Source organism: Pseudophryne corroboree, chromosome 9 (assembly GCF_028390025.1).
Source record: "Pseudophryne corroboree isolate aPseCor3 chromosome 9, aPseCor3.hap2, whole genome shotgun sequence".
Taxonomy (NCBI): domain Eukaryota; kingdom Metazoa; phylum Chordata; class Amphibia; order Anura; family Myobatrachidae; genus Pseudophryne; species Pseudophryne corroboree.
Window position 1 is genome coordinate 116,435,374 of NC_086452.1, and position 12,709 is coordinate 116,448,082.

At 44.2% G+C, this 12,709-nt stretch overlaps 1 protein-coding gene across 9 annotated transcripts in view; it reads right to left on the minus strand.

Moving 5' to 3' along the window:
- Positions 1 to 12,709, minus strand: part of CACNA1E (calcium voltage-gated channel subunit alpha1 E) — a 1,569,892-nt gene that overhangs the window by 361,545 nt on the left and 1,195,638 nt on the right. For all 9 annotated transcript variants that reach the window (XM_063939782.1, XM_063939783.1, XM_063939786.1 and 6 more), the window contains one exon: positions 6,257 to 6,396. In XM_063939782.1, the coding sequence (XP_063795852.1) occupies positions 6,257 to 6,396 (140 nt within the window). The remainder of the gene's footprint in view (positions 1 to 6,256; positions 6,397 to 12,709) is intronic.

Consider the following 12,709-nt stretch of genomic DNA (forward strand, 5'->3'; position numbering starts at 1 on the left):
ACATGAGACTGAACAATGCAGAATAGCTGAAGGCCGCTATTGAAGCATCCTGGTCTTCCATAACACCTCAGCAGTGCCACAGACTGATAGAATCCATGCTACGCCGCATTGAGGCAGTAATTCATGCAAAAGGGGCCCAAACCAAGTACTGACTACATATGCATGATTATACTTTTCAGAGGGCCGACATTTCTGTATTTAAAATCCTTTTTTATGTAATATTCTAATTTTCTGAGATTTTGGATTTGGGGTTTTCTTAAGCTGTAAGCCACAATCATCAAAATGATAACAAATAAAGGCTTAAAATATTTAACTTTGCATGTAAGGAGTCTATATAATATATTAGTTTCACCTTTTAAGTTGAATTACTGAAATAAATGAACTTTTGCACGATGGCCCTCATTCCGAGTTGTTCGCTCGCTAGCTGCTTTTAGCAGCATTGCAAATGCTAGGCCGCCGCCCTCTGGGAGTGTATCTTAGCTTAGCAGAATAGCGAACGAAAGATTAGCAGAATTGCGATTAAATAATTCTTAGCAGTTTCTGAGTAGCTCGAGACTTACTCCTACACTGCGATCAACTCAGCCCGTTTCGTTCCTGGTTTGACGTCACAAACACGCCCTGCGTTCGGCCAGCCACTCCCCCGTTTCTCCAGACACTCCCACGTTTTATCCTGGCATGCCTGCGTTTTTCAGCACACTCCCAGAAAACGGTCAGTTTCCGCCCAGAAACACCCACTTCCTGTCAATCACACTCCGATCACTTCAACGATGTAAATTCTTTGTTCGGATGTGAGTAAATCTACTAAGTTTTGTGCTAAAATACTTAGCGCATGCGCATTTTTACCTTAATCGCTCCGTTGCGAAAATCGGCAACGAGTGAACAACTCGGAATGACCCCCGATATTCTAATTTTCTGAGTTTCACCTGTAGATACGAGGGGTGAGGTGTAAAATTTACTAAGCCTTGGAGAGTGATAAAGCGGAGAGAAATAAAGTACCAGCCAATCAGCTCCTAACTGCCATGTTAGAGATAAGAGCTGGTTGGTTGATAGTTTCTCTCCACTTTATCACTCTCCAATGCTTAGTACTTAATGGGTGATCTGAAACCATGTGCTATCTAATTTATGTGATTCATACCAAAAAGTTTGGGAACCACTGTTTAAGTATAGAAATATGGATGACCATTCGTTTTTTACGAGGGGGTGGGGGGAATTCCATGTGTATACTGTGTATATATACAGTATATATAGTTATGGATCAAAGGGTTGACTATGTCTAGGTTGACACCAAATCATCAACATGCACAGGGTGGACCTGATCAAAAGGCCAACAGGTCGATACGGAAGTGGTCGACATGAGTTTTTAATGTTATTTTGGTGTCAAAATGTCCCTTCCAGCACGTGGGACCCCAATTAATGCACAGCTTCGTTTGCCATGATTTGGGCAAAGTTACTGTTCTGAATTGTAGTCCACGTAGATGGTAAAGTATGAAAAAGTCCTAAAAATGAAAAAAAGCCAAAAAATGAATGTCGACCATATGCTGTGTCGACCATTGTCATGTCAACCATTTCAACCTGTCGATCATTTGGTGTCGACCTTTGAACAGTCGACCTATCATCCGGATAACTATAACTCTATGTTGAATAAATAACCTACTATGCTTCTTTAAGGTATTGGTGAGCGTCCTCTGTTTTGTTTCTTTTCTTTATATATGGCACACATCTATATGTCATACATTATGCGCACACACACACTTATCATGCTGCAGGTTGTATATGGGAGAGGAACTGGCCCCTGTGTCATAAGGCAATTTGCGAGTGTCACCATTGACCCTCAAATCAGGGTATTTTGCTGTGAGGGGGTTCGTGCCAATAACAGTGCCCGATCTCGCAGCCATGAAAAAAAAACAGCCTGCCAGTGCGCCACTGCACTCATCAGTTACTAACAACTGAAAGGTATCTGTAGCGATATGCCAAATGCTTGTAGATACTTTGGTGCAGCTTGACTCACGCAGAAGCCTTGTTCTCATTAACATAATTAGAAATGAAACACAGAGCGATGAATAATCAGAGTAGGGAAGTTCAGTCTAATGGACCTGTCCTTCATTGTTATGTATTCCTTTCTCCGTCCATAGCCGAGGTCATCCCTGTTGCAGCCCCAGATAATGGTCATATATTGCATTACAAGATCCTCTTAAATGCTAGTCTTTACTTACAGTGTCCGGCTACATTAAAAATAGTGATTATACGTTTTACCCAGACACTATTTCTTTTTAAATAAAAGTGTAGATCTTAACCATCTTTAGCTAAACTATGAAGGCATGTTAAATAAACATGTTTCCTCTGTGCAAGGGCTGATCTAGACTTTTGCTTTAGGGGGGTGGTTGAAGGATAAATTCTGACTCCCCCCCCCCTTGCTACTCATTCCTCTACCCACTTCCTCCAGTCCCGTCTCCTCCCATTTTCAGCCAGCAACATCACATGATACCTTTATCTCTTGTATTTTGCCAATATCGCACACAGAACGCATTGATTACGCGATTAGTGATAAATAAACCCAATGAGCATGACAGCAGCAGCAGTCTCCAGATGTTTCATAGCACAAAAAAATATTATTTGGGGGGTTTGGTTTTTTTTTTTTTTTTTTGGGGGGGGGGGGGATTTGAGACTGATTTTTATCTTGCCTTAACACACATATATATCTTGAATTAATTAATCAATAGGTGCAGTTATATCTTTATTTTGATCCCCATCCCTAAGCGGTACAGTCCTAGTAACAAAACTCATTGTCATTGTGATTAAAGAGCAAAGTGTCACTCAGTTGGTGGTGCCCAATCAGTGCTGTTAGATACAGGGACTTGCAAGAGACACTTTCCCTACTGCAAGCAACACGCAAGGTTTCTGCTAGTAGCCGAGGTAGGGGCACACCCGGCGCCGACTCAGCTGCCCTGACTGAACATGGCCAGAGCGGCCAGGGTCCCATCCAGCACTCGCAGTTCCCCCGACCTTTGCTGCCCGCAGGAGTAGCAAGTAGGCGGGACTGGGGCTATGTGTTACGGGGGGAGGGCAATCACCCTCATCCCCATTCCCCCCCCCCCTAATTCCGCCAATGCCTCGGTGTAGATAGTATTTCAGGAACTGTCAGTAATTATATACCCCATGTACAACAATAGGGGTCCCTGCAGGAGAAATCTCTTCCTCTGCAGTGCGGAGAAGCACCCGTCCCCAACTTATCAATGCTGCACAAAGCAAGACCAAGGGACTTACTTTGGAGCACATTAAAAAACACGAAAAAACAAGTAACTTTGCCCTGGAACAGACTATGCTGCAAAGCCAGTGCTGCTAATACAACATAGTTTTATCAATGTGCACAGTTACTGTGCTTTCAATCCTACTCAAAACTAGGCAAATGTGCAGAGCTGTCTGCAGTGCAGTGTAATATGAAGCTGGCCTCAAAACCACCATGTCATTCCATTGCTGCTGCTAGCTGACGTACTGTACACTCCATGGGGGCCTTAGGCAAGATAACATTTTGGGGCCCCTTCTCCAACATGAAACCAGTGTAAAGTAGACAAGGCTCTCCTGTCACCACTGGGCCTTAGACAAGAGCCTAATTTCCCTACATCAGTGGCATGGATCTGATGTGTCTTGTAATGTCACCACTGGGCCTTAGACAATAGTCTAATTTCCCTACATCAGTGGCACGGATCTGATGTGTCTTGTAATGTCACTGCTGTCTCCACTGGGCCTTAGACAAGAGCCTAATTTCCCTACATCAGTGGAACGGATCTGATGTGTCTTGTAATGTCACCACTGGGCCTTAGACAAGAGCCTAATTTCCCTACATCAGTGCCACTGAGGTGGGGATTCGGAAGCTGCTTTGAATGCATTATGAATGTAGAATACAGAGCTGCTGCAGGCTCACTCACTGAGTTACTCCGATAGGGCTCAGCACCAATACCATGATGTTACTCCACTGATCACTGGGAGTGACCTCCCAGTCTCCCACCACTGTGTCCCATAGTCAGGACTCAGAGAGTCTGAGATACATTCATACAGATTCAACTCCATAGTTCTGTGGGTGCGGTGGCCGCTGTTTGCATCCTGAACAGCTGAGCCGTGAGCATACTGCCGCAGAGCACTTGTATCTCCTACTACCCTGGTCCTCAGTACACCACTGCCCGTAGCAACCAATAAGCTTAGAGCTAGCATTTATCATGTACATTCTATAAAATGATAGGTAGCAGCCAACATCAGACAATAACTAATCTATCAACATCTTGAAAAACATGTGGTTTATTACATAACCTGAATATTAATTCTAAAGTTCACAGACCTAACACATCCAGATTAAAACACTACACTGAACTTGCAAATATTGAAGAACATACCACATTTCCACAAGGTGTCATAACAATAATCACATAATTTAGCACAGTCACATTTGAAACTGTAGCACATAATCTATAGTGCATTATAGATGGTTAAATTATACATTTTCACCCACGTTAGATCATCTTCTAGATACTGTACTGTGGCAGAACATTGTTCAAAAGTCACCAGTTTTTAATTTGTAATGACATCAATGACCAATTTGCAAGTAAAATGATGGAGAATGGAGAGAAGATTTCATTAGACTAATTTCACGTTTGCAAAAGTGGTTTTAGGAATAATTTTCCTCCCCAGCCTATTATTCCTTTGCGCCAATAGGGACCATTATGGAGGTCACAGCAGAGCACAACATCGAGCCTCTTTCCCGCCATCTCATTCTACCTCTCTAACCTGCTGACATATTTATATTCCAAACTTCCAGGCAGCTACTGTCACTGAACAGGGCTACAGTAATGAGACGATAGTCTTACAATAGCCTCCATCCAACCCAATTTATTTATTATCACTACAACATTAAAAATGCATAAATTATATTTACATTGAGATCACACAAAATTCTAATATAATAATATAAGACAACAAATATAAACAAGTAAACTAGCCATTACAGGAGGAAATAAACTATTTCACAACCTGCTGGTACAGAATCTATGACACCTATAATGTTTTTTAGAGGAAAATAAGGAAAAAGGGAGTGAGATGTATGACTAGGATCAGCAATGATCGTATTACATTTTAATAAGCTCTTTCTAACCAATGGATCACTCAGCCGCTTTAACCACCCTGATTAAATATTCACGTTCCGAACACGTGGAATTCCCATATCACAACGTGATAGCGTAAGTTAGGAGGCTCTCAATTACACAGCTATAGAATTTGTACAAATATGTCTCACTAAACCCACTGCCTGCTGGCTGCTTAAGAAAAAGAGGAGTTGTTGAGCCCTCTCAATTACAGTTGAAATATGAAAAGACCACAGTAAAGCAACATTAAGATTAAGGGGGATATTTATCAAAGGTTGGAGAGAGATAAAATTATGAGAGATAAAGTACCAACCAATCAGCTCCTGTCATTTTTCAAAAACAGCCTGTAAAAATGTAAGGCAGAAGCTGATTGGCTGGTATTTTATTTTTCACAATTCCATCAATGTCTGAGCTTTAATAAATACCCCCCTGAGCACTCCTAAAAACTTGATCCGCTGACCATTTCTACCTTTACGTCATTCATGAGTAACGGCTATGGGGTTATTCTCCTAGATCTCTTCAAATCTTACACTACCTCCTTCATTTTCTTGCCATTTTAAAGCAAACCACCTGCAATCTCATGTGCTAATTGGGTACTTTTGAGGAGGACCAATTTTATCAGGACATGACTGGAACAAAGCACCAAACTGATCGTTTAAGTAGCACAACTAAACTTTAGCAGAGAGATAGAGATAAAGAGACACTAGAATGTGTCTATAATTTTACAATCAATAACGCAGAAATTAAATGTTCACTTCGGTCTGTACATTTCAAATATGTTATTCCCAGTGCATATCCCCTGCTGTTTGAGTTCAGCACTTGTTTGTGTTTTGTATACAGTAGCAATATTTTATCGAGCTGACTTTTCCTCTTCATCCTGTACAATATCGGAATTATATTTATATCTGGCATTTTAACAGATAATGAAACACAAATTTTCAATTACTTTGATGACATTTGCAAATTTATACATCTCCAGTTTGCTAAAATAGATCAAATAAAGACAATATAACATTTCCTTTGCTGTTATACATCACGTGCTATACTTACTAAGGACACAAGGCTGCCATGTATCTGCTACTGACTCTAGAGATGAAGTTAGACTGTTGGTAGGAGACACTCACCCACTCAGTACGACAATGAAGTCCATGACATTCCAACCATTACGAAGGTAAGAGCCTTTGTGAAACACCAATCCCAGTGCGACAATCTTAATTCCAGCTTCAAAACAAAATATCCCTATGAAATAGGGTTCAGTTTTTTCCTGCAAGTACAAACGGCGAAAAGTAAAAACAGAGGTAACTATCAACTGAGATATACTGTACATAACGTTACATTACAGAATTTCATGTGTAGACTGCTTAAGGGAATGTATGAAGGAAACAGCATTAACTATTTACCTCGTATTTATCACAGTTATTTAGAAACGTTGTTTGTGATAGTTAGACATTTAAGGGGGGTACTCACGGGAGAGATGTGTGCTGAGCGATCTTAACACAGACCGCTCAGCACACATCTCTCACCCCGCTCAGCACAGCGCGATGTGCTGAGCGAGGGGGAAAGCCGACGGGGGGGCCGCTCACTTCACACAACGGTGAAGTGAGCGACCCGCTAGATTGAGCCTGCATGCAGCTCAATCTAGCATCGGCGATAGCGATGTGCGGGGCCGCGCATCGCTATCGCTGGAGGGCATACACACGGCAGATCCGTGCTTAAAATCTAAGCAATCTAGCAAGATTGCTTAGATTTTAAGTACGGATCTCTCCGTGTGTACCCCCCTTTAGTGGTCTGTGTATGCTTTCTAACTTTCCTGCTTCTGGTATCAGGTCAGGCTGTGAAAGGTAACCTGGCCATTTCTCAATGGAGGAACGGCCATTTACAGATAGGGAATGACCCATTCAGGAGAGTTTTGTTCTGAAGTGCTAAATTGTCTTAGGGTGTGGTATGAAATATCAACATTCAGAATATTCACATTATTATGTTGGCACAATTATATCGACAGTCTGAATGTCAAGATTCAGGATGTTGACGTGTTCAAAATTTCAGCATGTTCTGAATGTCGACACTCCTAATTTAGCATAGCCCTAATTGCAGCCTAACACTAATCCTAATTACTGCCTAACACTAAGCATAAACCTCATTTCATGTGTCGACATTCTAATTGACAATAATCATAATGTTGTCATTTTGCCAATGTCGCATTAATGTCAGTGTTGACATTCGGAATATTGACATTGTAAATGTCGACATTCTGACTACATCCCCCCAAATACTCATACCTGTTTTAAGTGCACGTGACATTCATTCACCATGGAATGATGCCTGTTAGCAGACCTCAGATAAGATCTGTCCTGCCTAAAATGTGACATCCCAGTGGAATAATCTATATACAAATATGGAGTAGAGAACAGCACATCTACATTATTTTGTGTGTTTTTGTCTCGGCTTGGTAACTTTGTGAGGTAATTGGGTCAAGGTACTATTGTACCAATATTTTCTTTTTAAGGGTTTGAGAAGAATTTTAACAGTTAACATAGCATCAAAGGAGTAAATTTTTGTTACTTATCAATGAAACTTCAAAAACCTTTCTAGTACTGTACAACACAAACATCTCCCAGTCTTGTGTACAGCAGAGCGTTCACAAACATACAATCACATGTGGTTCACTACTGCCAGCAACTGTCATCATCATCATCATCTGCAATTTGTACCTGCCAATGACCACAAGCACATTATGGGCGGGATTCAAATGTTTTATTGCCCCCGATCTCCCGTATAAAGTGACGGGAGATCGCGGGGCGATATTCTAATGACCCCCATTGGCAGCAACATTTGAATACTGCCAACGAGCACGATGGTGGTGGGAGGTGGGCACAGAAGATTTGAATCTCGCCCAATGTGTCTTCCAAAGCATGTATGTGTATTGTCCCCGGTCTGTATGTGTTAACACGTACTTACTGACATTCTGACTTTTCTGCCCCCTCCTCCGTGAGGGGGCACCCCGGTCAGCACTTAGAGGGTGTGAAAGTGGGCTGTGTGTATGGGGGGGGGGGGTGCCCATGGCTTCATGATTTCAACATCATTGCTCTATCCCGCTCTTTACAGTGCAGAAAAAACAAGCATTGTATAGTGTGGGGCAGGGCTATGGTGACACGCTTCAGATCAAATTGCGTCATCGGGTCCCCTCGGACCACCTACATGTGCTCTGTAAGTGGGCTCACTACTGTACATGCGCAGATCTCCGGAAATTGGATGCTGCAGCCATTTTCCGGATTATTCTTGTCTGCAGTGCATGGTGACATGGAACGCTGGAGAGGATAGTATAATTATATGGGTGCAGGGTATGTGTGTGGGCCCTACTGGATGAGGGGGCACCACACACCCTGCAACCATTATAGATATGCCAATGGTCCACAGGTGTGCAAACACGCCCTTGCTATGCTCGGCCTATGTAAGTATGGCCCATTCCACCCAAACACGCACAAGCAGGTAAAAGTGGCAGAATCACAAAAATGTGCATGGTCATAAATGCATATGCCCTCCATACTGGGCAGCACAATAAAATTCTTGCAGGACCAACTACGCCAACTAACGCAGTTCTCATTCTGCATCAGTCCGACAAACTCCATATAATACATCTGGTGAAGAGTTTGCTTAACATCACTTGGGGTCAATTTGCAATACTCCATTCTCAACATTACTGCACCATACACAGTGAATGATATCTAGAATTAATGGACACATTTTCTGCATTAGCTGAACCATGGACTTTTTGTTGGCCTATTTGCAATGCGCAGGGGGAATTTTGTTTGCTTTTTATTGGTTAGCTTAAACCCTCCCTTACAAGCACCTGTGATGGGCCTATAAATAGTTTTGCGCATCTACCATTTTGTGTATCACTGTTCTGAGAAGCACGGATGGGATAAGTAGTTCTCAGGTATACTGAATCTTGTAGTGCCATATAGGAGGATCTTGGGGAGCCTCCAGTTTAGCTCTCAATTTAATTTATATTAACCAAAGAAGGTTCTATTATCATGTAGCATAGGACCCCGAAGCAGAGACACCTTGGTGTGGTTGGTGGCTTACACTCTAGTGCAGGGGTGGGGAACCTTTTTTCGACCAAGGGCCATTTGGATATTTATAAAATCCTTCGGGGGCCATACAAAAATTATCAACTTAAAAATTAGCCTGCCCCCAGTCAGTAGTTATGCCCCCAGTCAGTTGTTATGCCCGATTAGATTTGCCTCCATTCAGTTGTTATGACCCATTAGATATGCCCACTGTCAGTTGTTTTGGCCCATTAGATATGCCCCGGCAGTTGTTATGCCCCATTAAATATGCCCCCTGTAGTTATGCCCCATTAGATATGCCCCCTGTAGTTATGCCCCATTAAATATGCCCCCTAGTAGCGCCGCTTACACACACACACATTAAAAGGAAAAAAAAACCACAATGCTCACCAGCCCTGCTCCTGCTTCCGAACCGCTGCCCTCCCTCTCCTCGGAACTATGGGAGAGATGTCATGACGTCTCTCCCATAGCACCGCACAACCACACATGTACACTGCCTGAGCCAGAAGCTGGAGCTCATGAGTGAGCTCCTGCGTCTGGCTGCTGCTGAGGAGCCGGGGCGCCCGCTGGTGGTAAAATCTCAGCGGGCGCTCTGCATCTCCTCCCGTTTAGGTGAGCCTGGCCGGGCCGGATCAAGTGGCTTCGAGGACCTTATACGGCGCTCGGGCCTGAGGTTCCCCACCCCTGCTCTAGTGTATCTATAATGGGTGCAATGTGTGCGGTGCACACTGGCCCCTGGGTCTAGGGGAACCCACATATCTCACACCCTGCCCCCATTTAAGTTTACCTTCCGCTCCAACGGCCACGCGCTGTCTAAAGAGCTGCAGAAATCACTGGGAAAATAGCCACCATGCCCATTTTGTGGTGATTCATGCATGCGTAATAGTGATGTTCCCGGGAACGGAGTGCAGGCACCATGTTCTTGGAGACCTGTGCATGCGCAGTAGACTCTGGTGCAGTGCCAGAATCTATTGTACTGCCGGAGAGGAGGGGGCCCAATTGGAGTCTGCACACCGGCCCCCTCCTCTCTTAAAGCGCCTTTGGGCTTACCATATGTTTGCAAATGTATGAAACCGAGATCTCTGCATTTTCTATTATTATGTATGTTTCTCTTACGTCCTAGAGGATGCTAGGGACTCAGTAAGGACCATGGGGATAGACGGGCTCCGCAGGAGACATGAGCACTTTAGGAAAGACTTTAGATCTGCTGTGCACTGGCTCCTCCCTCTATGCCCCTCCTCCAGACCTCAGTTTGATACTGTGCCCAGTTCAGACTGGGTGCTTTTCAGAGAGCTCTCCTGAGCTTTCTGACAGAAAGTATATTTGTTAGTTTTTTTATTTTCAGGGAGCCTGCTGGCAACAGACTCCCTGCATCAAGGGACTGAGGGGACAGAAGCAGACCTACTTCTGTGAGTTTCAAGGCTCTGCTTCTTAGGCTACTGGACACCATTAGCTCCAGAGGGAGTCAGAACACAGGTCTCACCCTGGAGTTCGTCCCGAAGCCGCGCCGCCGTACTCCTTACAGAGCCGGAAGATAGAAGCCGGGTGAGTATGAGAAGAAAAGAAGACTTCAGAGGCGGCAGAAGACTTCATGATCTTCACTGAGGTAACGCACAGCAGCGCAGCTGTGCGCCATTGCTCCCACACACGGCAGTCACTGTAAGGGTGCAGGGCGCAGGGGGGGCGCCCTGGGCAGCAATATAAACCTCATTTCTGGCAAAAGAGATATATATACAGCTAGGCACTGTAAATATAAAGAGCCCCCGCCAGTTTTTATTATATCTAAGCAGGGCTTCTTCCTCAGCACTCACCAGCGCCATTTTCTCCACAGCACAGCTGAGAGGAAGCTCCCCGGACTCTCCCCTGCTTATCCACGGTGAAAGGGGGTTTCAGAGAAGAGGGAGGGGGGGGGGGGGCACATAATTGGCATCAAATAATAGTATTACAGCGCTACTGGGTAAACATATTGTGTGTTTTTCCTGGGGTATTAGCGCTGGGTGTGTGCTGGCATACTCTCTCTCTGTCTCTCCAAAGGGCCTTGTGGGGGAACTGTCTTCAGATAAGAGGACTCCCTGAGTGTGTGGTGTGTCGGTACGTGTGTGTCGACATGTCTGAGGTAAAAGGCTCTTCTAAGGAGGAGATGGAGCAAATGTGTGTGTGTGGTGTCTCCGTCGACAACGCCGACACCTGACTGGATATGTGGAATTAAGTGCTGAGGTAAATTTATTGCACAAAAGATTAGAGAACAGACAGGGAATCTACCCATGTCTGTCCCTATGTCGCAGGGACCTTCAGAGTCTCAAAACGCCCACTATCCAAAATAATAGACACTGATACCGACACGGAGTCTGACTCCAGTGTCGACTACGATGATGCAAAGTTACAGCCAAAATTGGCAGAAAAGTATTCAATATATGATTATTGTAATAAAAGATGTTTTGCATATCACTGATGACCCATCTGTCCCTGACACAAGGGTACACATGTTTAAGGGGAAGAAAGCTGAGATAACATTTCCCCCCTCTCATGAACCAAATGAATTGTGTGAAAAAGAGCGGGAATCTCCAGACAAGAAACTGCAGTTTCCCAAAAGAATTCTCATGGCGTATCCTTTCCCTGCTAGGGCCAGGATACGATGGGAATCCTCCCCTAGGGTGGACAAGGCGTTGACACGTTTACCCAAAAGGTAGCGCTGACATACCAAGATACAGCTACCCTCAGGGATCCTGCAGATAGCATGCAGAAAAGTACTTTGAAGTCCATTTACACACATTCTGGTACACTACTCAGACCGGCGATTGTGTCGGCAGGGGTTTATAGCGCTGTAGCAGCGTGGACAGATACCTTATCAGCGGAGATTGAAACCCTAGATAAGGATACCATGTTATTGACCCTAGGATATATAAAAGATATATAAGACATGCTCAAAGAGACATTGGTCTATTGGGTTCTAGAGTCAACGCTATGTCGATTTCTGCTAGACCTGTCCTGTGGAACATGCAATGGACAGGTGATGCCGACTAAAAGAGGCATATGGAGGTTTTACCTTACAAGGGTGAGCAATTGTGTGGAGAAGGGCTCTCGGACCTGGTCTCCACAGCTATAGCTGGTAAATCTGATCTTTTGCCTTATATTCCCTCACAGCCTAAGAAAGAACAACATTATCAAATGCAGTCCTTTCGGTTGCAGAAAAACAAGAAAGTACGAGGAGCATCCTTTCTTACCAGAGGTAAGGGTGCAGGGCACAGCTAGTTCCCAGGTACAGAAGTCCTCTCCGGCCTCTACTAAATCCACCGTATGACGCTGGGGCTCCGCTAAGGGAGTCCGCCCCAGTGGGAGCACGTCTTCAACTCTTCAGCTACATCTGAGTTCACTCACAGGTGGATCCCTGGGCAATAGAAATTGTTTCTCAGGGTTACAAGCTGGAATTAGAAGAGGTGCCTCATCGCCGGTTTTCCTTATCAGCCCTACCGGCTTCTCCCCCAGAAAGGGAGATAATATTAAATA